Source organism: Loxodonta africana, chromosome 7 (assembly GCF_030014295.1).
Source record: "Loxodonta africana isolate mLoxAfr1 chromosome 7, mLoxAfr1.hap2, whole genome shotgun sequence".
Lineage (NCBI taxonomy): Eukaryota > Metazoa > Chordata > Mammalia > Proboscidea > Elephantidae > Loxodonta > Loxodonta africana.
In genome coordinates this window covers 52,780,882-52,807,444 of record NC_087348.1, presented here as the reverse complement: position 1 = coordinate 52,807,444, position 26,563 = coordinate 52,780,882, and the positions used below count along the sequence as shown (strand labels likewise).

At 41.9% G+C, this 26,563-nt stretch overlaps 1 protein-coding gene across 1 annotated transcript in view; it reads right to left on the bottom strand.

Annotated features, from left to right (window-relative positions):
• The window catches only part of MPPED2 (metallophosphoesterase domain containing 2), a 200,103-nt gene extending 178,586 nt beyond the window's left edge, over positions 1 to 21,517 (bottom strand). Inside the window, exons 1-2 of the mRNA XM_010592165.2 lie at positions 21,428 to 21,517; positions 15,379 to 15,627 (exon numbers count right to left, since the gene is read on the bottom strand). Coding sequence (XP_010590467.1) covers positions 15,379 to 15,506 — 128 coding nt within the window. The 5' untranslated portion in view covers positions 15,507 to 15,627; positions 21,428 to 21,517. The remainder of the gene's footprint in view (positions 1 to 15,378; positions 15,628 to 21,427) is intronic.
• Positions 21,518 to 26,563: the final 5,046 nt, after the last annotated feature.

The following is a 26,563-nucleotide window of genomic DNA, read 5'->3' as shown; positions in this document are numbered from 1 at the left end:
AACCCTATGGGGCAGTTCTACTCTGTCACATGAGGTCGCTATGAATTGAAATCGACTCAACAGCACCTAACAACAACAATATCAACTAAATGTTTTATATTTTTAATGGTGTTCCCCAATAGACTCCAAATAATTATTCCCTGACTCTGCCTGCCCTCAGTCTTCATGGGTACATGTCCACTCAAACACACATATGCTCATGAATTCAGCCTCTGGATGTTCCATACCTCATAGTCCCCAGCTGCACTGGAAGGTCTTCTAAGAAATGTCTGACAATTACGACGCTAATAACATCAACAAGAGCAAGCACTTCTAGAGGACTTAGTATGCCCAGGAAGCATCCCAGGCACCACACATAAATCAACAGATTTAACATTCTATGAGGTAGGTACTATTTTTCACCCTCACTTACAGATGAAAACACATAGAGGATACGTAACTTTCCCATGGTCACACAGATAGTAAGAGGCAGATCAAGGTTCAAACTTTGGCAGTCTGGCTCTAGGGCCATGTTCTTAAACTCTACCCTCTATTGTTTCTCTGCCTTCTCAAACAATGAAGCTCAAGAATAGACACTTAGGCATTTTTTCAAAAAAAAAAAAAAATTAAAGGCTTCTGTGTTAAAAAATGTGTTCAAACATAGCAATGATTGTGAGGATGGCACGGAACCAGGCAATGTTTTGTTCTGTTATACATGAGGTCACCCACACAGCCGACTGGATGGCACCTAAGAATAACATGTTAAACTTGACTATATTTGCTTAATTTCTTGAGCATTCACACTTATTTTTAAATCTAATCAAAAGACCAAAAGGAGAGACAGATTGATTGGAACAAATGCACCCAGTTCAATGTCCAATGCATTCATGGCCCCCTAATCTGACTCCTCATGTGAGCAAACAAGACACATAAATCTAGGTAGGCTGCTTGTTCACATAAACAATTCAGAACCTTATCGTGCCTCTCTGAACCGACTCCAATTCATCAAAAATGTAGGAGCAGGTTATATATGGCACTCTCCATTAACTGAAACACACCAATAAATTTCCAAAATGTAGGACTCAGCACAAAAAAAAAAAAAAAAAGAGAAAACGGGTGGAGAAATCCCCATGTATATTGTGGAACTCGATGCAGCCCGTGTCTCCTCTGTGCAGTCTGGAATCATGCATAATGCAACACCGCAACTGCTAACAGCAGGCACGCACCAGATAATTTACACTTGTTTTTATAGACACCAGGAACTGATCTTTGAAGCTGTCCCTAATGAGATTCCGTTTGGCCCTAACAGCATCCTGAGAGAGTGTTCCGGTTTTCTACTTAGCATCCGCATCCGGTGCATATTTATAATGCAGAATACAAGCTCATTTAAGTGCACATGTGGATTTTGGTGTCTTCCCTATTTTAAAGAAAGATTTTCGTATACTAAGGAGCACTGACTCCTCAATTACTAAACCATACTTTCCTAAACAATGTCACTGCCAGTCTCTAAAGGTACTTACCAGAGAAGCAGACCCATCAAAGGGCCTCTACCTTCAGGGCAAAAAGCTCCACCAACTCTAACCCGCACTCAAGTCCAGAGACTCAATTAGGTCCTCAGCCGAAGGGCATCTCCAGAAAACCTAATTACACAACACCTTCCTTAGCAGAGACAGCATGAGGAAAGTTAGGTAGAAAACATGAAGTCAGTCGCCTAAATTAAAAACTTCCTGCCCCCAAAGAATCTGCAGTGCAAACTTCTCTTTCTTATTATCCTCCTTCTTTTAAGTTCTGCCCCATGCAAAAGTCTTTCTTAACCCTGGCACTTTAAAGCAGGGTTTCTTCCTGATCATGTGGGTTTCAGAGAATTTATACTTTAGGCCTTGGGTAGGGCAAACAGTTAACACCCTTGGCTGCTAATCAAAAAGTTGGAGGCTCGAGTCCACCCAGCGGCACCTTGGATGAAAGGCTTTCCAAACAATCAGCCATTAAAAACCCTGGAGAGCACAGTTCTATCCTAACACTTTTGGGTCGCCATGAGTCAGTTACAACTTGGGGGCAATTGGCAGTGATGGCGGATAGTTTAGTCACCCGCAATTAGAACTCTGTTACATACTTATTTTGAGTTTCATTAGTTTCACCTTTAAATCAATTTTTTGAAAAAGGGTTTCTATCACCGTAACACCAGTGTTGTTACTGTCGTTGTCGTGTGCCATCCAGTCAATTCCAACTCACACTGACCCTGTATGACAGAATAAGTAGAACTGCCTCATAGGGTTTTCTAGGCTGTAACCTTTATGGCAGCAGATCTCCAGGACTTTTCTCCCATGGAACAGCTGGTGGGTTCCAACCACCAAACTTATGATTAGCAGTCAAGTACTTAACCATTGCACCACCAGAGCTCCTTTGATGGTGTTGTCTAAATTTAACCCAAATCCCGTATTTCTGCCAAAGAGCTGTTCTAAAGAGCTTTAAGAGTTTACTATTAAAAAAAAAAAAGATAGGAAGTAAGTTAAAAAACAGGCAAATGGAATAAAGTTGGTTTGCCTTCTGCAAAATGCGTAATTTCCATGATGGCAGATGACCCCATTTTGGTGGTCTTCATTTCAGGTACACTACGAATATTAGGGGCAGTTTTCAGTCAGACTTCTGATAAGTGGGCTAAAATATATCCTAGTTAATTTCACACTCCTAACCAATAACTGTTGGCTCAAAATAGGATCAATAAACAAGCATTTTACAGGGATTTCAAACAATACACTTTCTAATGCTTTAGTTAGGGAACAACATGGTAAATTCAAATCTTTAGGTTCAAGTTCAAAGTGGAGCTTTGATACTTTTCCCATGTTAGAAATAAGAGTCTACTACTATCAAGTAAGAGTCAACCAAAGGCAGGACAGATCATAGCATTAGTGTAGGAGTATCAGAAATACTCACTCTGAGCTTCATCCAGCTCCATCCTGAAAAAAACACGGGAGACTTAGATAAGTTACCCTTTTTATGCCAAGTGTACCGTCAAGTCTAAATATATGCTCTCAGAATGAATGAATGCTTACAATAACGGTGCACGAACTTCCTGGGGTAGCACATGCTAATCCCTTGAATATTTGCCATCTCGACTTTCATTCATTCATTCAACAGATATTTGTCGAGTGCCTAGAATGTGCCTAGCACCTTAATAGGTGCTGTAGATACAGACGAGGGTGGGGGAAGAAGTACTGCTTTCAAAGAGCTTGTAGCCTATGGAAGACTGACATTTCACAAACTATTAGCTAAATACATTTATGAGAAGTACAACCAAGGGCAAGCATCACTCATATGTACTTTGAGTAGATATAAGGCAGACATCTATTCCAGAGAGAAAGGTAGGGGCTTTCCTAAAGTGACAAAAGTAGGGGAGAGAAACAGTGTTCTGGAGAAGGATGTCAATATCATTCAGAGCCTCAAAGTTTAGGGCAATGGGCCAGCCTGCTGCTCGCTCTGTCCCCTCAGTACCTCTACACTTGAAAAAAAAAAAAAATTAGGAAGGATACCTAGAAAGCTGAGCTTAACATGCATCTTCCCTTCACTGTCAGCACCGAATTCAGGCCGGATTGAAGGCCTTGGGAAAAATCAGTGGTCAGATCACCGAAGCTGGCACTAAGTGTTGCCAAATGTCTGGCTGGCACCAATGTACAGACTAAATTGTCCATAAAAACCTCACTGTAGTCTTGCTCCTCTCAAAGGAAATCATTTTGTGATCAGCAATGAGGCTTACCCAGAGGCCAGTCTTAGGGGGAGGCCTTTAATTTTGAGCTTAACTCAATTGCACAGTTTAGGGCAAGAGTTTCATGTCTCAGATGTGCAGTCAGGTAATCTGATCCCACCAGAGTTTTAATGGCTTCTCAAAAATCCAGAGTGTTAAATCCTTTTCCCAGCCTCCCCCAGAACAATCCTAGGGTGCTTTTTTCCTAACCTCCTCCCCCCGCCAGTGTCTTATTCTCACACTCAGACAGTTACAAAGTCTGAGATACTCATTTCATACTCTTCAAATCTGACTGTAATCCAAGCACACGCTACAATTTCAGGAGAAAGCAGCATTCCTGGGAGTTACAGGGTCCAGGCAGCATGCAGGGATCTGAGATAAGTGTTTATTAAGTCTGTGCCCCTGGCTATCAGGAGGCTAACCCAGACTCAATACCTCCCTCCCAGTGTGGGAATCCCTTGGGAGACAGCACAATTCTAAAAACTTTAAAATTTAACGACAGCTAAGAAAACTACAGTGATGCTAGGTCATCGGCCACCATTAAAACTCTGCAGAAGCTCAAATGTTAATGCTTATAGCAGCAATAATGATAAACAGTATTATCAATAATAATTGCTACTGTGCCTTGAGCACTTAGGTGCTGGGCTAAGTGCTTTACAAATGCATCATCTAATTTAATCTTCACAATTACCTTTTGACTCATATACTATAATCCCCACTTTAAGGAGAATATTAGTAGGGAATATAAGAGAACACATAGGGGAACAGTGAAATCTAGATAAACATTCTTTTTCCTGGAACTTTCCAATGCCTTTATTTTTTTAATATTTTTTTTAACGTGCCCAGATTTCTGCTTAGTAGCAACCACTACTTCACTGCCGCACTCTCCCCTCCGAAACACATGCATTCATTCTCCCTCCTCATCTCCCTCTCTCAGGTTCTTTTGTTTCCAGCTTTTTATTAAGAAAGTCAGGTAGCTGTGGCTCCTGGAGCCCTCGGTAAGGCCCCTCGCAAAGCAGCGCTGTTCTTCGTAAGGTGGCACAACCTTCCCTGCAGAGTGTGAGAGCGTGAGTGAAACCCACTAATGGCCAGAAAGCTCATTTCAGTTCTACACTTGACAAAATAAACACCTCATAAAGGCAGGTAAGCAGAAGCTACTTTTCACTCTGGACTGCTCTGTTTTAATAACCTTTTAAAAGGAGGAACCAACTGATGAAGGGAACAGGCCCTCCCCCACACAAAACCCAACTGTGGCCTAAAGAGATGGCCATAAAAGTAGACTCCTTTATGTAAAGTGAAATTCCTTTTCTCCTCAAATGGGGGTGCCTCTCACTTATACAGACCATCACCGAACTGCAAAGGTTCTTTCACTGCAAATCAGCACGATCTAATTGAAGCTGGTCTGAAAAAAACCAGGGCACTTGATTTCCCTGAAACCAATTCCCAACAAGAGTCATTTTTTCTCTTTTGTCCACAGAAAATGAAGCTCCACTTACATGTTGGAGGAAATATTTCAAAACATTCCCTTTTTTCTCAAAGTGCAGAATTTATGGTAACAGATAATTAACAACAAATGACAAACAATCGGAGCACTAAAGGTCCCAGTATGGTTGCCAAGATGATGGTATCAAATTCCAAGATAAACAGTGGAGCGTGCCGACTGCCATTAACATCGTGGCGGGGTTGAGATGGAGAGATGCAAAACAGACGAGCCATCCACCACTGAGGGGCACAATGTGGAGCAAACAACCTCCCACAGTGTTATTATTTCCCTCCTGAATTCTCAGGGGGGGTCAGTGGGAGAGAGGCTAGGTCAGGACTCACACTACTGTGCAGAACAGGATACCCAGAGCCTTTATACTGCACATGAGGAAAACATGTAACTTCTCTTTGAACTGCATTATGGAAGAATTAGGGATCGATATCCTTGAGGCACTGGGTTTTTTTTTTTTTTTTTTAGCTTAGCCTTGAGGAGTTAACATCTAGTCTTCTTTCCAAAGATTTGCCCCTCACCATTCTTCTTTTCTCTAAGTTTATTGAGTCCAAATAGGTTTTAATGCTACCAGCTGTGCCCAGAATGTGGGTGCTAAGAAAGAACAAAGTGAAAACAAGTTAACCTGTAAAAGTTAGAATATGAGCCTGACATATGGTAAGTCTCCTAGATACTAACAGATGGTGAACCTTGGGAAATCACAATTTCAGATATTCTTACCAGTTCATGGCTAGCTACTTGTCAAATGGATTTTTTAAATCTGTTAAAACATGAACCCAAAGTGATTACCTAAAAGAGCTTAAAAAAACTGTTCCTACTCAAAGATCAAAACAGTATCAAAAAATTGATATTCTGATTCTTTATAAAGCTGGATTACGTACAGAGTTGGTGCGTAAAAGTCCAGAAAATCAAGGTCCAATTGTCCTATCTTCCTGTTGAGGCATCCCTCTTCTGGTGCTAAACTCAAGCACAAGGCCAGGGACATCATAATTACAAGAAAGAGTTAAGATCTAGTGTATATAACTAATATATCTAGTGATATCTAACTATATATAGTGATATCTAATGATGTACATATTATATATACATATCCTCTCCCCTCTCTCCTTCACGCATATCCCTATTTTTCCTCTTCTACTTTTTTTTTCACTCCATATAACATGCATCACCCCGATATATTCCCTGCCTACCCAAACAAGACCACTATAAAAAATTCTGCAATTTTTTAGAAATAGAATATATAAAATATAAGGAAATACACGAAGAGCAATGGGTATGATTTTTATGATTAAAAAAAAAGTTGTCGAATACTGTTTGATAGGCTTTTGTGGTTATCTTTGAAATCTTCAGGCAAAGCAAAATCAAACAAAATGGAGTAGAAAAATTGCCAAAACTCAAGACTAAAATAGAGCTGGTAAAATGTCTATGTCATAGCAAAAGGCTAAATCTTTCAGGAAATTAGGAAAACATGCTGAGGTTGCTTGGCTGGTGGGAGACTTAATTTTTTCATGATTTCAGTTTTAAGTCTTTCTTCAAAACACATTTTAAGCTAACTGTACAATATGTAAAAGGTTTGAAACTTCGTCTGTGGCCCAAATACCACAAGTAATCCATTTTTCTTAGCCAGTGAGTATAAATGCCAAAACAGCCCACAGCAAGATGGGAACAGTTATTTTTCCAATACAAGAATTATCGAATCTTGGAGCTGAAAGGTTTCAAAGACTGTCTGCACAAGGAAATAAATGGTTTTAAGTAGAGTCTATTATGGTATGGTGCAGAGTTCAGCCGTCTTATCTGAAGGAAGCCACTACCAACAGAGGAACTTAACAGTTTAAATTTCCTTTAGAAGTTTAAGCTCAAGAATATCAAGTATTTAAAATTTGCTTGTTTAATAATTTTTTTAAACTAGCTTCAAGAGCTTTACTTCTTAGTACAAAATGTAAAATAATTTAAACCAACTACAGGGGATTTTATCCTTGATTTGGAGTAAAGGAGAAAAAGTGAAAAGCCTACAAAAATGTATTTTCTTATTTACCTACATTTTATCCATCTACAGGGACAGAAATGGAAAAAAAAAAAAAATCTTCTAAGCAAAGCAGAACAAAAATATGCAGACCCAAATACTGCAAGGGCCAATAAATCCAACAGAGCTTCCTCTTTGCAGAGTTGGTGTTTCAACATAGACAAAGCCTTCAAGTGTATTTTTTACATTAAAAAAAAAAAACCGCAGGCTAACATGGTGGTCTGCAAATGTCTGGCAATTTTGTCCACGCTGATATTGAAATGATACCCTCTACCTATTTTTTTTTTTTTTTACCATGCCAGGGTAGAATTTCCAGTATGCTCTGAATGCTTAAAAGGGGACAAGAACAAGGGAAGAAGAGCTCTAAAGAAATACTGAAAAGTAAAAAAAAAACAAGTTAATGACCTGATCTTCCAAGAACTTGGTGAACATTTTCTCCTTTACGGAAATAGCGCAGAACCACCTAGAGTTTGTTACATAAGACTCCGTCAACTGAGAGGCATTAGCTGTGTTTTAAGATCTTAAAATCTACATCTTTAGATGGTCTGAAAACACAGAATTAAAATTAAATAAGTCTCAAATACAGACTCTCTATTGCATTACTTCCTGTTTAATTTGCTTTCCATTTGTGTATTTTTATCAAAATGTCTCCATGAAGGGTTTTTTTTTTTTAAACTGTATTTAGGGCAGGAGACAGTTTCAGGCCCAGAAGAAAGGTGATCTCAGGGTTCTCAAATTTAAGGATATGTGTATGCATTCACTTTAGCACATTTTCTCTAGGACTCTTTATCCCTAGAAACTACTTCAGAGTCTAAAAGCCAGGGCTACAAAGTAAATAAGATCTGCTTAACTTGTTGGGTTAACTTGTCAAAATGCATTCTTCATCCTCCCAGAGTCAAGCAGTCAAACAAACACTGCCCAGTTATGCTACATATAGCTAAGGCTCTAAGAACAAAGCCATATAGACAAAAAAAAAATCTAATTTTAGGATGCATTTTTAATACAAGAATGCAAATAAAGAATTCTGCAGAAGAGGAAAAAAGTAAGCTCTGAAGCAAAGTCAAACTGTCACAGACCACAAGACAGGTATCCTCGGAGTGTACAGGAAAAAGAACTTATTTTGAAAAAGAAATGAGAGATGAAAAGAAAAATACCCTGTGTTTACATGAGTGCAATCTAAAACGGGCATTCCACATCTCCAAGACGAATTTCAGACTGAAAACATTAAGAAAAAATTATTACCATGCTCATGATCACCCCAGTGATAAATTATAATGAGGATGAGAAAGGGCCTTACTAAGAGAAAAATGAGGATGAGAAAGGGCCTTACTAAGAGAATTTTTTTCAACAGTTAATGCAACCCCCAGCTCTGTAGCAAAGGATGACTTTCTACCTTGTTTGCAGAATGCAATTTTACAAAGCCTCAGACATTCATTCACGGGCTTCCCAGACCCCAGATCTGGTCCTTCGATATTATTCCTCCCCAGTAAGAAAGTAAGGGGTCATTTCTTTTCTCCCACCAACAAATGTCCATGATGATGTTCCACTACCAAATTCTTTCCCTGCATAATATCGATAATGGTATGGTATTTATGTTCCTGATTTTAAACAGACAAAAGAAAAGAGAAGAAATGGGAAGAATCAGAGACGGTCAGATTGGGAAGGGACAATCCTAAAGGCCATCAAGTTCAATATCTGATGTCTTTGTTCGCTGCCATCACATTGATTCCAACTGATGGCAACCCCATGTGTGCAGAGTAGAACTGCTCTGGAGGGTTTTCAAGGCTGTGGTCTCTCAGGAGCAGATCGCTAAGCCTGTCTTCTGAGGAGGTTCTGGGTGAGCTGGAACTGTCAACCTTCCAGCTAGCAGATGAGTGCTTAACTACTTATGCCACTCAGTGATCTTAATGTCGATGAAGAACCTGAAATGCATAGACACTCAACTTGCTAAAGATCACAGAGCTAAGCAGTGACCAAGCAGGACTAGAATCTAGGATAGCTGAAACACTGCCAAGGAGTTTATTAAAGCAAGCTATTTATTTATTTATACTGTATACTCCGCCAGCTGCCAAAAGATGGATTTAATGATATTTCTTGGTTACTGGTTCGAGTCCATCCAGAGGCAACTTAAGAAAGGCCTCGGCAATCTATGTGCAAAAAATCAGTCACCGAAAGCCTATGGAACACAATTCTACTCTCACGTACACGGGGTTGCCAAGAGTTAGAATTCACAGCAGCTGGTTTTTTGGGGGGCCTGCTTTCCAAACTTTTAAAGAAAAAAAAAATGTCTGTCCTTCAGCTATAGGACTAAGAAGCAGACACTATCTTTAAGCTTATTCTCATTTTCCCTCACATGAGCAAAGTTGAATTATATTGAATAAATGAACAGCATTTGAACTATTTCTTGATTGTAACCTAAAAAGAGAAGAGAAGATGGCACCCAGAGAAGTGAGGTCCAAAAAAGTAGAGTCGCATTATACCAAGTCTTTACAAGCAAAGCAGAGGACCTTTGACAAATTACATTTTTATTGTTCTTTAAAAAAAGTTTTCATCATAAAAGTATTACATGGTTGTTAAGTAAATTAGGCAGAAGTATATAAAATAAAAAATGAAAGGTCTTTCCCAAATTTATTCCCTAGATAATTTCCAGTAATGTTGGTATTTGTCCTTCCATTTTATAATTTTTTTCACCAATAGCCCCTTTCTAGAACACTCTTCTGTAACTTTGTTTTTGCACCTAAAGATGCCTAATACAGGCCTGAAGAGAACATTTACTTTCTACTACTTTCTTAAACTGAATAAAAATGAAAACTCAGATTAGACAAACAAACAAAATCACTTAAGAATTTGGCAAGAATGATCACCCAGAAACCCTAAAAGCTACAAAGAATTTTTAAAATGATTAGGCTCTTACACAAGAATAGTGAATCAGTCTTGTAATCATTATAACAATATTACACGTCTGCTTTGTTAAGGTGCTCAAAGCATTTGGATGGGTATGTGATATACCGTAATTATAAAAAAAATTAATTAATACTAAAAGAAATGATAAGCAATACCCAAGCAACACTGAAGGATACTACAAAATGCAATAATGCAATAAGAGTACAAGTTGGATTTGTCAGGTTTTATACAGCCACAAAGTTTTGAAAAGACACAGTGTTAACACTTATCTCAAACTCACCAGCTAGCAGGCAAGACCATAAATGTCATCATAGCATCTATTTATCCAGTGCTATCTTTCAGGCACTATCGTCACATACACTATCTCATTTAATGCTCACAACTACCTTAACAGGTTGATAAGCCCATTTTGCAGATGAGAAGACTGAGGCTCTTAATTTGTGCATCATAATCCAGCTAAACCAGTGACTGACAGGATTAGCATTGGTTCACAGATCTGATTTCAGATTCCACTTTCAGCCACGAAGCCCTGGCTGTGTCCTTTGCACTCAATCCTAGTTAATTATGGTTAATATGATGCTTCTGTGTTGACCACAGCCATAGATGGGAACTCTAACACACTGATAGGGAGTACAGGGGCTAGATCCAGCCCAAGTGGAGGAAAGTCACTATAATTCTGTAGAGAAAAGCAGGCAGCACTTGGCCGATGGGATTCCTTTCCCCCCACAACTACCAGGGAGTAACTGGAGGTAGGTGAGACACTTAGGCTGTTTATGATCTTGACAGGCACTAGGAAGTCAGGACACCTGCCAGGCCTGAACGCCAAAATTCCCTCCAAGAAAAGGTTCTATGAAGTTCTGCTAGTAATGGCTTCTTAACAGAGCCAGGTACTTACTTACTACCAGTGGCTTTGTTTATACATTTACTTACACTTCGCTGACTTTCAAAGTGAATTTGAGGCAGCTTAGAATAGAAACCCCAGAATCAATAAAACAATAACTAATGAGAACAGCTAACAACACAGAGTATAGGCGACATATTAAGTACATCTCTAAAGACTTTACATACAATAAATACTATTTTTAACCTTACAACCACCTTTTGAGGTAGGCACTATTTTTCTCATCCATGTGCTAAGGAAAAAATAACCACAGAGAAGTTAAGTCTTTTCTCCACAGTTGGTTACATAGCTAGTAAGTAGTACAACCAAGCTTTATATATCCAACGATCTGATTCCACTGGTGATGTCAACCACTACATTATACTGCCTTCCTGAAAAACAAGAGCTGGGTAAGGCAGATTCCGGGGTGTCAACAACCAAAGGCATAGACAAGGATAGCGACTCAACTAAAAACAAAATTTCAACTGACTTGCTAGCAGCCAATCAATAAACCAAAAAGATGAGGGGCTGACCTCAGGAGGGTTACCAACCATCCTGGATTGCCTGGGACTGAGGGGTTTCCTGGAACATGGGGCTTTCAAAGCTAACACTGAGACAGCTGGGCACCCTACTAATAAGGTTTTCTAATATCTTATTGAGCCTCAGACAATTAAAACCATAGGAAGTATTTATGTTGTTTTTCGGCCTGTGTTGACCCCTTCAGCACCTCTTCCTATCATCATTAAAAATACTGAATGATTTTCAAAACATTCTGCTTTGGAAAGAGGAAGGAGTTGTGAAAAAATGAAACCCTGCTAATTGCTGGTTTTCAATCATCGGTACTATGAGTATGCTCAAGTGTCTGTGTAAGAGGTACACAAGGATTCTGGGTTAGATTCTGCTCTGCCATGTCTAGCTGTTCTTTAATTTTCTTTCCCAACTTTATATAGAATTCCTTTCTTAAATAAAAAAAAAATCCCCTAAGCCACAGGCAGAGATCCAGGCCAGTGGTTGTTCAAAGATTCGGAGGCAGCCTCGTCAGAACTTGCAGGTAAAAGACAGACCAAGACCAAGTAATAGACCCATGAAAGTCAGTTGTTAACTCAAACCAAAACCTGTTGTCACTGAGTCGATTCTGACTCATAGCAACCCTACAGAACAGAGCAGAACTGCCCAATAGGGTTTCCAAAGAGCGGCTGGTGGATTCAAACTGCCAACCTCCTGGTTAGCAGCCAAGCTCTTAACCACTGTGCCATTATGGCTCCCCATTTTTAACATCAGCTCTGAAATCAATAATGAACTTTGTGAGGATGGGGACCAGGTCTTATTTATCTGCTACCCTCCACTGTCTTACTTGTAATATTAATCCTAGTATGTCAGAGCTAAAAAATCCTCAACTATCACTGAGGTAGTTATAAGTAAACTGAAGCCTGAAGAAAGGAAGTAAATTTCCCAATGGGAAGTGACCTACTCTTTATTCAGGGTACAAAAATCTCAACAGCCCCCTCTAAGGTACATGAAAAAAAGCAAAAACCAGATCATTTAAGGGATGGAGATTCTAACGCCAATCCAGGTGATCTGTCACAGGTCCTCATAAGACTTATCTCTGTCTCAACTACTTTCCCAGGTATAGGGTAATAAAGGGAAAGAAAATGTTTTAAGAATCTCATTAAAAAAAAAAAGATCAACTATTTGAGTGGAAAAGACAAAACATCTTTAGGGAGAAAAGCAAAGCTCTGTCGAGACATGTTGAAAATTTCAGAAAAAATGAACAAATTTTAGACTAAACATTAGACGGATATTTTCCAGCCAATTTAAGTTTGTATTTAGACTAAGAGCTGTTTTGAAAAATATAACAGAAATAGAACATGACTACATTCAACCAAGACACCTGAACATCTACTATAGATCAGTCACTGTACGGGGTACCAGGCCTACAAAACAACAATGTGGTGTCTTCCAAGTAATTGTACAGCCAAGGAAGAGTTGATCTAGCATTTTGACTCTAAGCATCTTCACACAAACACTCAAAATGTCAAGAGGTGATAGAAAAGTTCCAGTGAAAATCTCCAAGCATGAAACATAATTTCCTTTTCAATGCAAAATTGATCAATTGATCAATAAATATTTCTGAGTATCTATTACCCACTCAGAAGCATAATTCCTGCCTTTAAGAAGCAAACAAAGTAGCTGCAAGGGTAAGATATATATAAAGAAAAATAACAATGGAGATGGTAAGAGGTAAATGCCAAGTGATTAGGAGTGCCGTGTTGAGGCACAATTTGAATTGGAGTGATAGAAAAAATTTCATAGAAGTGGAGGTGCCTGAACTAGTCTTGAGGCATTTGAAGAACTGAGCAGAAATGCGAGTGTCTCAGCTGTGAGTAACAGAGAAGGCAATGGCACTGAGATGGAAAGGCCCATGGTGTGCTCAGCTGACAGTGAGCCAACCTATGTGGATAGAGTAAAGGATTTAGGTGATGATGGTATAGTTGGAGCCAGACTGGGAAGGTTCCTCTATTCAAGTTCAAGACTACGGTAAAAGGGCTTCACAGCTGTCTAGGCAAACACCACAAACCTGATTTTTCAAGCAGAATAATTTGATCCCGCAAATTTTTCATGGCTAGGTCTAAGCAGATCAGTTCTAAGGTTACATGATTTTTAAAATATCTTTGTGCATTCACTGTTTTCCAGTGGAATCTTACAGACAAGAACAAGTGAACAGATGTCTGTAGACCTAAGACTAGGCTGACGTTCCCCATCAGTCATTTTCCAAGGAATCTGGGGCAAGGCATACTGTCTTCTCCTTGATTGGAAACAGGATCCACAAAGTTCTCTGTGATTCTTTAATACAAAACGTCACAGCAGTGCAAAACAGAGCTGAAGTCCAACTTGCACACATTTTATCACGTATTTGAAGAAATAGAAATGCATAGAAACATAAAAATAAAAGATTATTTGAAACATATTTATTGTTCAGGGGAAAAAAGTCATTTTAACAAAGAAAAATCTTATTCCCCCTAAAAACTTCTCTTTAAAATTATTAATGAGCAATCTTTCATAATCATGAATATATTCTGATTTAAAGAAAGCATAAAAATTCTTAGAAATAGCTTAGCACTAACCAAGTGCAATGATTTGTTGCTTTTGCTCAAGCATGTTGTTTCATTATGGCCACTTTGCAGAAACCTCATCACAGGTGATGGACTGACTCTACAGCATATACTTGCAAAGCAACATCCTAGTGTCTACCCAAATACCCATCGAATGGAAAGACCTTTTTGTTTGGTTAGTGTTTCTAAATTTGAGGGGGTATCATGTGTGTTTGGGGTAGGGAGGTTCTCCTATTTTTCAAATGGTCAAATAAGATAATTAATTAAAAAAGAGCTTGTGATCTGGACATGCCCCAAGTTCAATTCTGCTAGGAGTGGCAAAAACAGTCAACAGAGCTTTAACCTCCTTTCTATCTTGACTATACAATAGTTTTCAATGAGGCTTAGTCCAACTATGAAAGACCCGCGTTAGACATTGGAAGGGCCTAATAGAGAATGAGCACTGGGCCTTGAATAAACAAGGGAGATGGTGACCTTTTGCTCCCTTCTGCGGAACGCCCAGCACATCCTGTAGCAGAGGACCAGAAAACAGTTGGTGTGCAACCAGGTGCTACGAAATCCTTGCCTCTGGATTCCTCCCACACTTTGTTCCTTAAACAGTTTAAACCTCAACTTGACTTAGGGAGTGAGAAAAAGTACAATTCTTGGGACCAACCGTTCCACTGTCCCTTAATCCTTTGTTCCCCTTATTGTTCAAGTCCTGCTGCATGTAGCACACGTTCCACGAGCAACAGGCAAGACAGTGGATTCAGCAATGGCTGGACAATTAGTCCCAATTAGGCCTATTTCCCAGCTGAATGTAAAGGGGTAGTCCAGTGAGATGGGGTGAGGTGGGGTTGCGGGGGAACTACAGCAATTTTAAAGAAATATTTCATCATGGAGGCAAGTAACATGATGTAAAGCAAACTGAGCTGGGGATCAGGAGACTGCCAAAATGCACTGTGCAGCATTAGGCACATGCCTCAACTTCTCTGTTCTTATCCATAAAATGTGGAAAACCTACTCCACCATCCCTCAGAGGCGCTGAACATCTAATGTTCAATTGTCATTAAAAATGCTCAGAAAATGTGAACTGTTACAAAGCGATAGGGGATTACTCCTCAGCAGTATTTGGAACCACAGATAGCCGTCTGTGTTGCAAATGGTGTCATTTCTATTCTCCTTGGCAGAAAATACGAGTGAATACTTTATTTTATTTATATTTTCTTGAGTGTCAATTATTTCAAGGTCATGAGCAATACTTACATATGTACATGTGGCGGCTGGAATCTGCTCTGGTTGATATTGTAGTGCGTGAAGGCCTGGGTGGGGTTGGAGCTGTACTCATCCACCGTTATGGTAACTTTGCCTTGAGAAGGAATCCCATGTGCCATCCTTCCTCCCTATAGGCATGAGCAATTCACAACTTTCTGGAGCAAAGGATGGAAGCAGGCATGGTGCGTTTCAGCCAACCTCTGAATCCAAAGATCTACTCATAAAAACCACTGTGTGTTTCTGGAAAGAAAAAAAAATGTATATATATATATATATATGAGAACAAAGAAAAAGAAAGTGTTCTAAGAAACTTCAAATTTGACACTTGGACAAGAAAGTGGTTCAGGAAAAATCTAAATGTTTGTTATCGATTCATGGATACAACCATTCCCAACACTCTTCCGTGTACACACTTTAGAGTGGGCATTGCACTTTACACGACATCGCTGGCTGTTAGCAAATCACCTCAATGGCGTTCAAACTAAGATTTCCTCCTTAAGTATAATTATGGCACTTACTGTGAATTACGGAAGGGGCATATCCACAGTTGCCATGGTGTCTAGCTATAAATGGTTTGTGTCTAAGTGGAGAATCTTCCAAACCTTCCCTGCTAATTGGAACGCTTGGTCTCTACAAAGTTGGTGTCATATAATAATTTGAAATTACAATGCGTAAAACAGCCACATAACACAATGACAAATGTAAGTTAAAAATGCTAATGCTCACAACAGGTACCTGTATACAACTACGATACATATATAATATGCACACACTACACATACACAACTGTGTCTTTCACAAGCAGCTCCCCAAATACTTCGGGATACATATACAATGCCCTCAGGCCCAGAACTCTGTGGTAAGGAAGTTCCTTCTCACTAAATGTAGGGTAATTCCTTTCAGCACATTAGTTACTCAGGGAAAGTCAAACACAGTCAGGCATGGACCACCATTCTGAATGCATTCCTGACCTCCCCTCTTAGAGCGGTAAAGGGGGGCAGCCATTACATCTGCCTCCTTATTCTGATGCCGCAGAATTCTCAGGAGTTGCTTTCACTTTTTTTTTTTTTTTTAATTTCCATCCAAACCCAACCCAGTGCCGTCGAGTATTAGCTCTGACTTTTTTTTTTTATATATATAAATGTTAGGTATTATTTGCTGCACTGGGTTCTGAAATGAAGATGTCTATTTTTATAGCAGGTGTACAAAGCAAATCTTTGCATCAAAGCTGCTGTGACTGATCAGTGCAGCAGAGAAGATGCTAGCAACACAGGCCTTGGGTATCGCCTGCTCTTTAAGTGCCCCGTATCAGGATATGTTTGCCATGCGCATCGTTAAGCTATGGGAAACTTAGCTCCTATCTAAAATAAAAATATTTAGAATAATAAGTCTGGATTTAAATTTGTCAGGAAACACCTTATAATATCAAGAAAAAAGGCAGATGGCCTGCCATAGGCCATTTATTTTATAATTTTACAACCCGGGGCTTGTGTAGTCCTCCATATGCTGGCTGGGCTAAGAAATTCCACAGCGCTCTGTTCCAATCAAATTAACACCCACCTTGCCGGCTTTCCTAATGTGCAACCACACTGCCAAGAGATGAATCCCTGGTCCTCTGGCATTTTAAACCAAGTGTCACTTTGGGTTCTCTTTCTTCCTCCTGACTTCATGGGAGGTATGAGTCCTTTAAGCACCAGTTGATAGACAACCAGGCCAGTAGGATTAACTAAATTAAAATCTTCCCCGGCTCCTCTGATGTAAGATATCTCTAAGAACTGCTTACAAATCATAATGTAGCAGTTTTCATACCAAGTTTGCAGCTGTTTCCTTAATTTCTCCCTCAATTATATTTTACTGTTATTTTGCATAACAGTAAAACACAACACCTGCTTCAAATTGCAGTCCTGTTCTAAGTACTGTAATTCTCTTTTGAGACACAAAGTACTGAGACACTACTGAAGCGCAAAACTGCATAATTGCGTGGCGCTGAAAAGTAAATACAAATGAAAACATCTTCCTGGTATAGAAATGACTGTCATTAAAAAGAATGTTAGCCATCAACGCACAGAGGAAGAAAAAATACCCATTTTCAGACTGTGAGAACTTAGTGTTTGCATAAATTAGACAGTGGTGTAAAAAATTACATGGCAATTCTTATGTTCCTGCCATCAATGTCTATTGTGTGAAATATGGAACATTAAGAAGGAAAGGAAACCAAATTCATGTCTAGACAACTGTGACCCAAGTAGCAATCCCGTTGCACAGGGTGCCAGAAGCTGTTTAAATTTTTCTACAGTAAAACTCACTAATTAAACCAAGTTAAATGTGGCCTAAGGAGCCCTGGTGGTTCAGTGGTTAAGTACTCGACTGCTAATTGAAGGGTCAGCGGTTTAAACTCACTAGCCGCTCTGCGGGAGAAAGATGTGGCAATCTGCTTCTGTAAAGAGTACAGCCTTGGAAACCCTGTGGGGCAGTTCTACTCTGTCCTATAGGGCCGCTAACTAGACAGCAATGGGGTTGTTTTCGTTGTTGTTTAAATGTGGCCTGGAAATAAAATACAGGTATCTGTATTTAAATATCTATGCAATGATTTATGGTAGTTAGCATCATCTTCCCCCTCCCAAGTTCTCATATTTGAGGCCAAGAAGAGACAGAACTTTGAATGTAATCCATCCCCATTCCTAAATGGTCCGCTCTACCCTAAAGTCAGCCTACCCACTGCCTTTTCTGTCAAGTGAATATCTGCGCCTCTTTGCACCTCTGCCCCAGCAAGACAAACAGAACATCTTTTCATCAGCAAGCACAGGCCCCTCAGACTCTGAAGGGCTAAATGGGTGGCTGGCACCTGATTTGAATTCATCTTTACCATGTTCTTTTTCAAATGTTTTATCGAAACAGTGCACCTGCAGTGCCTATCTTCTTTAATCTGGAGTCCTTTGAAGAAAATGTCAGACTGAGGCAGACAGCTTCAAAACTTTCACAGACATCTTTACAGACAAGTCAAGAAAAGGCTTATTTTAAAAAATGCTATGTTCACCTCCGCCTGCATCTCAAAATGAACATAACCTAACAATATTAAACACAAACACGTGGAAAGACACTGCTTTCTTGGTAAACTCTCAGGATGGGAACAATGAGCAACACTTGCCTCCTCTAACCTGAGAATTTTGGAAAAAGCTTGAAACAAGACAGAAAGACACACTGCCTAAAACTATCTAGGAAGTGGTATCTTTCACGTATTTGGAGAGTAAAATTTTCCTAGTGACCACTTTTTAAAGCATCTCACCCTTGCCACGGTTATACTTCCTTTTACATACAATATTTAAAGACAGCAGTATTTTTTTTAATTTCTATTTTATACATCAACACATTCGCTCCACAAAACAAAGGAACCCAGCAATAAATGCCAGGGAACCTAAAGAAAAATCTAAAAGGGATTGACGCTGCCAAGCATTCAAGCTGGTGCTATTTTGATTTTCTCTTTAAAGAAAAATCATGTGAGTACGTTTTGCATTTCCTAGACAGCAGTCATTTCTCCGGTCCCTTAAATTGTGCAACTGCTATGTTCTCTTCCAGGAATCTAGTTGGAAAACCTTTTTCTAGTCCGCTGGCAATGAAGGGATTAAAAGCTGAGCAATAAAATAGCTGTCTCCACCTCCTAGAAACCAGAAATCCAATTCACCAAAAGTTTCAAAAGAACAACTCATGACCTCTCTACCCATGCCCCGCACCGCATAGCCTATGAGAAAAGAGCCCGCGATTTCCTCTTTTAAACAAGGATGCTCGTTTTAATCACTTGCCCCAAGAAGATCTCAAGACAGCCTGACGGGACTTTGGAACCCGCAAGTCCCAACTCCGCCAAATTCTTCACTCTTCTCCTTCTGCCGCACAGACGGAGTGCTTCCCCAACTCACGCCCCCTGCTCAGTTTTTTTTTTTTTTTCCTTGCCCACCTCCAGTTACTCATCCCTACATTCCAGAGCGATGCCCACACGCCTTCCCGGCTTCTCTCCGTCAGGCTTTTCCAAGGATGCTCACACAAAGTTCCACGTGTCTCTGCCACAGAGCGCCCTCCCTAGCGCCGCACTTACACCTGAACTTGTCTCCAGCACTGCGGACACCCAGCTGGCACATTCTTTCAAAGAGGAAGGGCAAGACTTTTCTCCCGCGCCTCTGACAACGTGTGGTGTCTATATATGGTGGGGCGGGGGGGCGCGGAATTCTCTACTTTGGATTGGTTTGTTTGTTTTAAATCTAGGCTGGGCAGTTGAAGGGGATAAGGGGGGCTTCAGTGACTACACACACACACACACACACACACACACACACACACACACACGCCCTGCCCTCTGGGCTCACGATCGGCTCGCCCGGGCCATAGCTCCCCCTTCCTTCCTGGAGCACCAGCTCGCCTTACTCGTTTAGTCCCTTGTTTAGTCCCCCGTTGCCGCCGTCGCCTCCGCTGCAGCCGCTGCTGGCACTGCTGGCTCTTGCGCTCGCTGCCCCGGGCTCCGCTGGGCGCCTGTCTTTCTTTCTCTCCCTCTACCCAAGCCCAGGATTGATTGATGACCACCGGCGGCCAATGGCTCTGACACCGCCCCATCCTTGCTGGGGCATCACAACGCCACTGCCCAGACTTCAGCCTCCGGGCGCGTTGGCATCCCCGAGCCCCCAGAGCCGGCGTCCCCGAGCCCCCAGAGCCGCATCGGAGCACAGAGCCGCTGCCGCCTCCTGCCTGCTCTCTGCCCCGGAGCTGCCGGGCTCCTTTCCCGGGGCCGCGGAGAAAGGAAGAAAGGGAGCCAGGGAGCCTTGGAAGGGGGAGTGGAGGCCACGGATTTTTGACCCCCCCCCCCTTTGGAAATCTTTTCTTTCACTTAAAGTTTTGTTTGTTTTTTCCGCCCTGACCTGTTAGTGTTTATTGGTTCTCTGCATCTCAAATCAATTACACATTTTTCATGACCCTGTTTGCACTTAATATGGGGTGTGTGTTGGGGAAAAGTGGGGGCGGGTGAGTTATAAATTGACCCCACTAGGGCATCTTAATTTCTTGTCTTGCAGATGGATTTCAACCCCCACCTCCTTGATCTCCAGAAAAATGTCCCCCTTCACCTCCTAGGCCGCAAAACCCCAGAATTCAAAGGCTTTGAGAAGATAACCCTGTTACATGTAAATGGCAAAGAAACTCCTGCCTCGGTATAGAAGAAATCGGGCGTCAACGGTTACTTTTTCTCGCTCCTCGTCTCCGCCGCCCAGCCGAGCCTCAACCCGCGTCGCCGGCTCTCTCCGCAGGCTGCGTTCGTGGAAACCGGAGGCGGCGGCGGAGCGCGAGGTTGGGGCGGGGGACATGGTGAGAAAAAGCCCCGCGCCCCGGCGGCGCGCGCCCAGGGAGCCCCGGGGACAGCCGCGGGGCGCAGCCGGAGCACAAAGCTGCACGGCGCCTTCCCGGCCACCGCACCTCGCAGCGGGCTGCCGCGGGCGCCCGGGGCTCGGGCCAACACAATGCACCCGGGCCTAGGCCGGGGCGGCTTGAACACATCACCCCGAGACTTTGTAGTAAACAGCTCGTCGAGCCCTCGTCCCCACCGCCATCCCCGCCGCCCGGCTTTCGCTGCTGCCTCCCGCCGACACCCCCTCCTCCCCTCCTCGGAAATCCTGACGGAAGAGGAGGCGGTGAGGTGGGACCCCGAGAGGTCGGGGGCCGAGGTCTGGGGGGAGGGGAGAAAGAAGAGGGGCAAGATGGGGAGTAGGAAGGAAGACAGCTTCCAAAAAATAATTCTCTTTCGCTCGGGGGTTGGAAATCAACCCTCCCCGGGTCCCGGCGCGCGGCCGAATTGTCTGGGGGGCGCCCTCCAGGGCGAATGTCAGGGGCACGGGGCAGCCGCGGTCCGTAGCCGCCGAGCCCCTCGCACGCGCCTCTGACAAGGCACCTCTCACCCGGGCTCCGCTTTGTGTGTGCATTTTTTTCCCTTCCTCTCGCGCTCTGCACCGGGCGCTGGGCCGCCTCCTCCCCCTCCCCCGCCTCCCTTCCCGGGGCGGATTACCTTTCCCGGGCTGCGCTCCGGGTCCCGGGGATGCCTTCAGCGCCCAGCGAGCAGGCGATCCATCGCCGAGCGACCCGAGCAGGCGGGAGGCGCGCGTAGGGCGCGCGGGGGCGGCAAGGGCGCGGGCGGGCCAGAACCTTCGACCCCCGGGGTCCTGCCGCGGACGGGGGCAGGGGGGCGGGGGGCAGCGGCGCTAGAGGGAGGCGGGGGAGAAAGGACTGGAGCAGCCTCGATCTGGGGAGAGAGCGAGCGAGGGGGCGAGGAGAGGGAGCGAGGGCGCGGCGAGCTGGAGGGAGCGCGAGCGGTGCAGTGACAGGGACTGCCACTGGGGTCAAAGGAGCACAGCTTCAGGAAGCAGGGCGGCCGAGGCGCCGCTCCGTGCGCGCTCCCCAGCGGGACCCCGCGCCCCCGCGAGCCCCTTCTGCAACTCCGGCCCGCTTGAACCCCTACAGGCGCCCCGAGGCCCTGGAGTTGAGACTGGAGGAGGAAGCTGAGGGCGAGGCAAGCAGCCTGCTGGTGCTCCGGGTCAAGCAGGCGGCAGGAAGCTGAGCTGCAAGTTCATCATCATGAGTATGATCAGCCTAAAAATGATGGGGATGGGAGACTACGGAACTCCAGGAAAATAAAGGGAGTTTTCCCTCCAAATGGGCGTCTTCTGCAAAGAGAACGCCCAAGCCCCCCACCCACCGACCTGCCGGGCGCTGTCAGGAGTCCTGGCACTGCTCCAGAGCGCAGAGCTGGCCGCCGGGGTAATGGGGAATGGCTCGGGCACTGCCTTTCGACCACGGACGGCGACCCCAGGCCTCCTTCCATCTGCTGACCTGAGGCTTTCCTGGGGGAGAGCTGCGCTTCCTTTCCCCAAGCCTTTCAGCGCGTCAGACGCGCGCACACACACACACACACCCACCCCTCTTTCTCTCTGCAATGTTGTTCCTAAGAAAGAAAAGGCCAATCTAGCTGATAATTTTTTTCACCTCCATGGTTCGGGATTGCCAGGTGAGGAGAGGGACACTCTAACCGTCTTCAGTCTTCATTTTTTGTCCTTTGGACGGATTTTCCCCCAAAAGATAAGCATTTCAAAAAAATCTTTTAAATCAAAGTTTGTCCACTTTTCCCTGCTACTTTGCAAAATAGAAGAAAAGATTTTCAGAATTGCATGCAAACAACACGGAAGGGAAGAACTGCTGAAATGCTAGGCGACAAGGAAGAGAAGGCTTTTAGAAAACTTGGACTGCAGGGCTTTCTGTGGAAGATGAGGTGGCCCTGTGATGTTATGCCATTGTCAGTGCTGAAGGGTTTGGACGGCAACCAGATCTGATTCCTTTCCAGGAGTCAAACTCAAAGATCTAGGCACTCTCTGGAGGGAAGCCCCCTAAAAAAGGAGACATTTCAACCTGGCCTGTGGCCTCTGTGTTGAGACTAATTGGTTGCCAGGGTCTGGGGAGGACAGGAGTGAGGTTGGTAGGAACCCCTATAAAAAAAAAAGATCAAACGGAATTCACTTGAAATTATTTCCCTTTTATAATGGGCTTTCCTAGCACTTGAATTTTAAGTAACCTGTCTCTTATGCATGGGCTGAAATGAAGGGGGAAATGGCTTTATTAATGTATTTATTTTATTGTACAGCAAGCCCAAAGTGTCAGTACTTGTCAAATATACTGGGACTGAGAGGCCAGTGACTTTCCTGGCCCAGCACAAATCACAGCAAGCAACATTAAAGGATGCCAAAGATTATTGAGGGAGGCATCATTATATTTTGTTTTCTTTTGTTTTCCAGCCCAGCAACAAGCCCTAACTGGAACCATGTTTTTGAAAAAATGCTTGGTTTTGTTTCTCTTTATGAGTTAGCAGTACACTTCTCTTATCTAAATGGCTTTCATTTTTAGACTGATCTGGGCTGATTTGGTCAGTCAAAAAATCATGATCAAATAATTTTCGTGTTTATTTTTTTCCTTTTTTTTTTAAACCAACTGGTAGTCAATCGAACCAGCTAAATTAGATTGTATTATGATCCTGAGTCCGAGTACGTCCATGCAGACAACAAATAATAATACTTTGTACTTGAGGGGCACATTTTACAGGATATTTAACGCTTTAAAAATCAAAGGAGTGACCCTTTATAAACTCGATACAAAATTTCAAGCCATTTTACTGGGTGGGGGAAAATTGGGACAAAGAGGCTTAAAATTGTAACTTGCGGTGAAGGAAGAAATCAACCCCCACTCTGTCCCTGCTGATGGAGCAATTATCCACTGGGGGAGGTAGTGGCTGACCTGTATTTGGGTTATGAATTTTTATTTCTATTAGGCTACTAAAACAAAGAAGCTGGAGAAATGTAAGTAAATTTAAATAATAAATCAGGGACAAAAGCTCACTTTTCAAATAATTCTCATTACTTGGGTTTGAACAGATTACATTTTGTTAAATCACGTCCTCCATAAATACAGCACTGGGTTGGTTGGGTTTTACCCTAAAAGCTTGTTTTAAAATGATTGGATGTTAACCATGTCTGTCCCCTGACATCAACTTTGAAACGTAGCTTCATTATACCAAATTTTAAATGCCATAGCTAAGGCTTGTTTTATATTATTTTAAGGTAAATGAGCCTCTGAGTTCCATTATTTTTTTGTCGCTGTCATTGTTAAATTCAACTTTTATTGCACAAAAAGCAAATACCAAGTTTATCACAGTCTCTACGCAAATATTACAAATTGTTTTCCTTTAACGGACTGTAAAACTGAACGCGTTCTCCAGTAATTTCATGGAAGGAACTGGGAAATTTGATTCCTGATAGCCCACTGTAGTACCTTCTAAAAAAAAAAAAAAAAGTGCATTTAGGGAAGAAACAGAGAAAGGATTGTGGGAGAACTTTGGGTGGAAGCTTGAATAAGTGAATGCTAACTTCCCTTGCAAACTCAATACTTTATTTGGAGTTGGCTTTTGTCTTCCCTATGAGAGCAGGGTTTCCAGAAGCTTCAAGGACACGTTTGCAGTGTAAAACTTAGCTCAGTCCTGTGTTTCTTCTTTAAAAAAATTTATAGAAATTATTGTATTTTGTTGAAAATTTCATTGAAATTATACCAATCTAATTCTAGGAACAGTGACTATTTTTACCACTCTTTTTTTTAAGTTGCATCTTTTATCATTTTACAGCAAAGGTTAAAAGTATATTATCAGAAATCAGAGCCTCTGAATAGAACTACTAGTATTGTAATGCAGTTAGAAAAAGCCTGATTGAACAAACACCTTTCCTTTATTCTGAATTCCTACAGTTTTTACATTCTTGACTTGTTTAAAATGTTTTCACTGTAACCCCCTCAAGTTCAAGAACCATGTCCTCCATTCCTTTGTGTCTGTCATCCTTACATCCCTTGCACATAGTAGGGATGGTTAATAAATGAGAGAATGCATGAGTGAATGAGACAAATAGATAGTAAAGGGAAGTTCACACCAGGTATGCAAGGAAGGAAGTGATGTCATGAGGCCAGGGTTGGAGGAGAAGAGCTAAGGACTTCCATGTCGCTAAAATAGTAAGTTTTAAAGGGTTTGCTAATGTCTTTAGAAATATAAAATAATACATAAGACTAAGTTTCAGAAATTAATTTTCCCTTAGGGAAACAGGATTGGTGTCTATCATGCACATTTAAAAGAAGTCTTCTTTTTAAATACGGTAGGATTCCGCCCCCCCCCCGCCCACCAAAAATAAAAGAAAGAATTCTGAGTAAAATTTGTACCTTAACACTTACAGGAATAATGTGTCACGATAACTACTCAAAAGAAACTAAAGTGATTAACCCGATTCTTTGATAGATCCTTTTGTAAGCCCTCAATATAAATATATAAATAATATTTTTTGATCATTGTATTTACAATTTCCTCCTGCTAACCAATAAAAAATGTTCATGACTAAGAATGATTCAGGACCTTTGCACTAGAACTAATGGAATTTTATTTCATGAAATAAATTTTAAAGGCGTTATCTTAGAAATGTTAGATTTAATCCGGCTTTGCAGGCAGCTTAGATAATAAGCAAGGAGGGGATGGAAATCTTAAAATTTTGTAAAACACTCACTAATTTTTACCATACTTGGTAGCCAAAGTCTAGCATGTATCACTAAATCAGGCAAGTGTTATTCTCACAATAATTAATTTTAAAAGTCTGAGCAAGATGGCTAGCATAAGTTAGTGTTTTTAGTTTTGATTCCCATCCTAACAGACTTGCGCAGTCTCTGTTATCAATTAATGCTTGCCGAGTCTTCTCCCACCTTGTGCTCCTAATTTTGGAGAAATAGTAAAATTTACTGGTCCTTGGATTTTTTTTTTTTTTTTTTTGGATAGGCTTGTCATGGGGGAAAAGGCATTCTCACTGAAATAAAAGCCAAAGTAATTGCAATTGAATAATGGGCAGTGTAAAAAACCCATAATAACCTGATTAAAGAAAATGTATGTGGGGGTTTTCCAGTTTAATAATTCAATTTGACAAGCTAGCATAAGATATATCAATATTTCGAGTAAACGATATATAATGTGATTTTCCTTCTAAGGAAAAATAAATGAATGAATACAATTTTTAAAAATTGAACTTGAGAGGCCACCAGAATCTAAAACTCGTTTCTCACAGTATTAGTATAAAGATTCGATTATTCGACAAATGTTTTAAGCTCTGCTCTGTGCCGGGCACTGTGCCTTACACCATGCCGATGGTCTAATGATGCAAAAAGCAGGTATTTCCTTCTCACCATTCGGAGGTTATAATCTAACAGGGATGGGGAGAGACTCACAGATAAATAAAACAAAAAAATGAAAATTGTATCTATGAAAAGAAGAGGCAACTGGCACAAAGGAAACATTATAATCTGTGAAAACAAGGGGCAACCAGTGCAAAGAAAATGGAGGAAACAAAGACAAGGATGTCATCAGATAAAGGAAGCCAGTGTGGCCGGAATGCTGAGGGTGAGGAAATGCCTGGTGTGCGAGGCATGGGTCTGGGTCTGTAGGTAGAAGCCAGACCGTAGGGCCATGTTAAAGACATTTGAAGGTCACAGCTAAGGCCCTGTTCAAGATGTTTCACTTTATCCTGAGGGCAAAGGGAAGCTGTTTAAGGATCTTAAGTAGAAAGGGTAACATGATTAGATT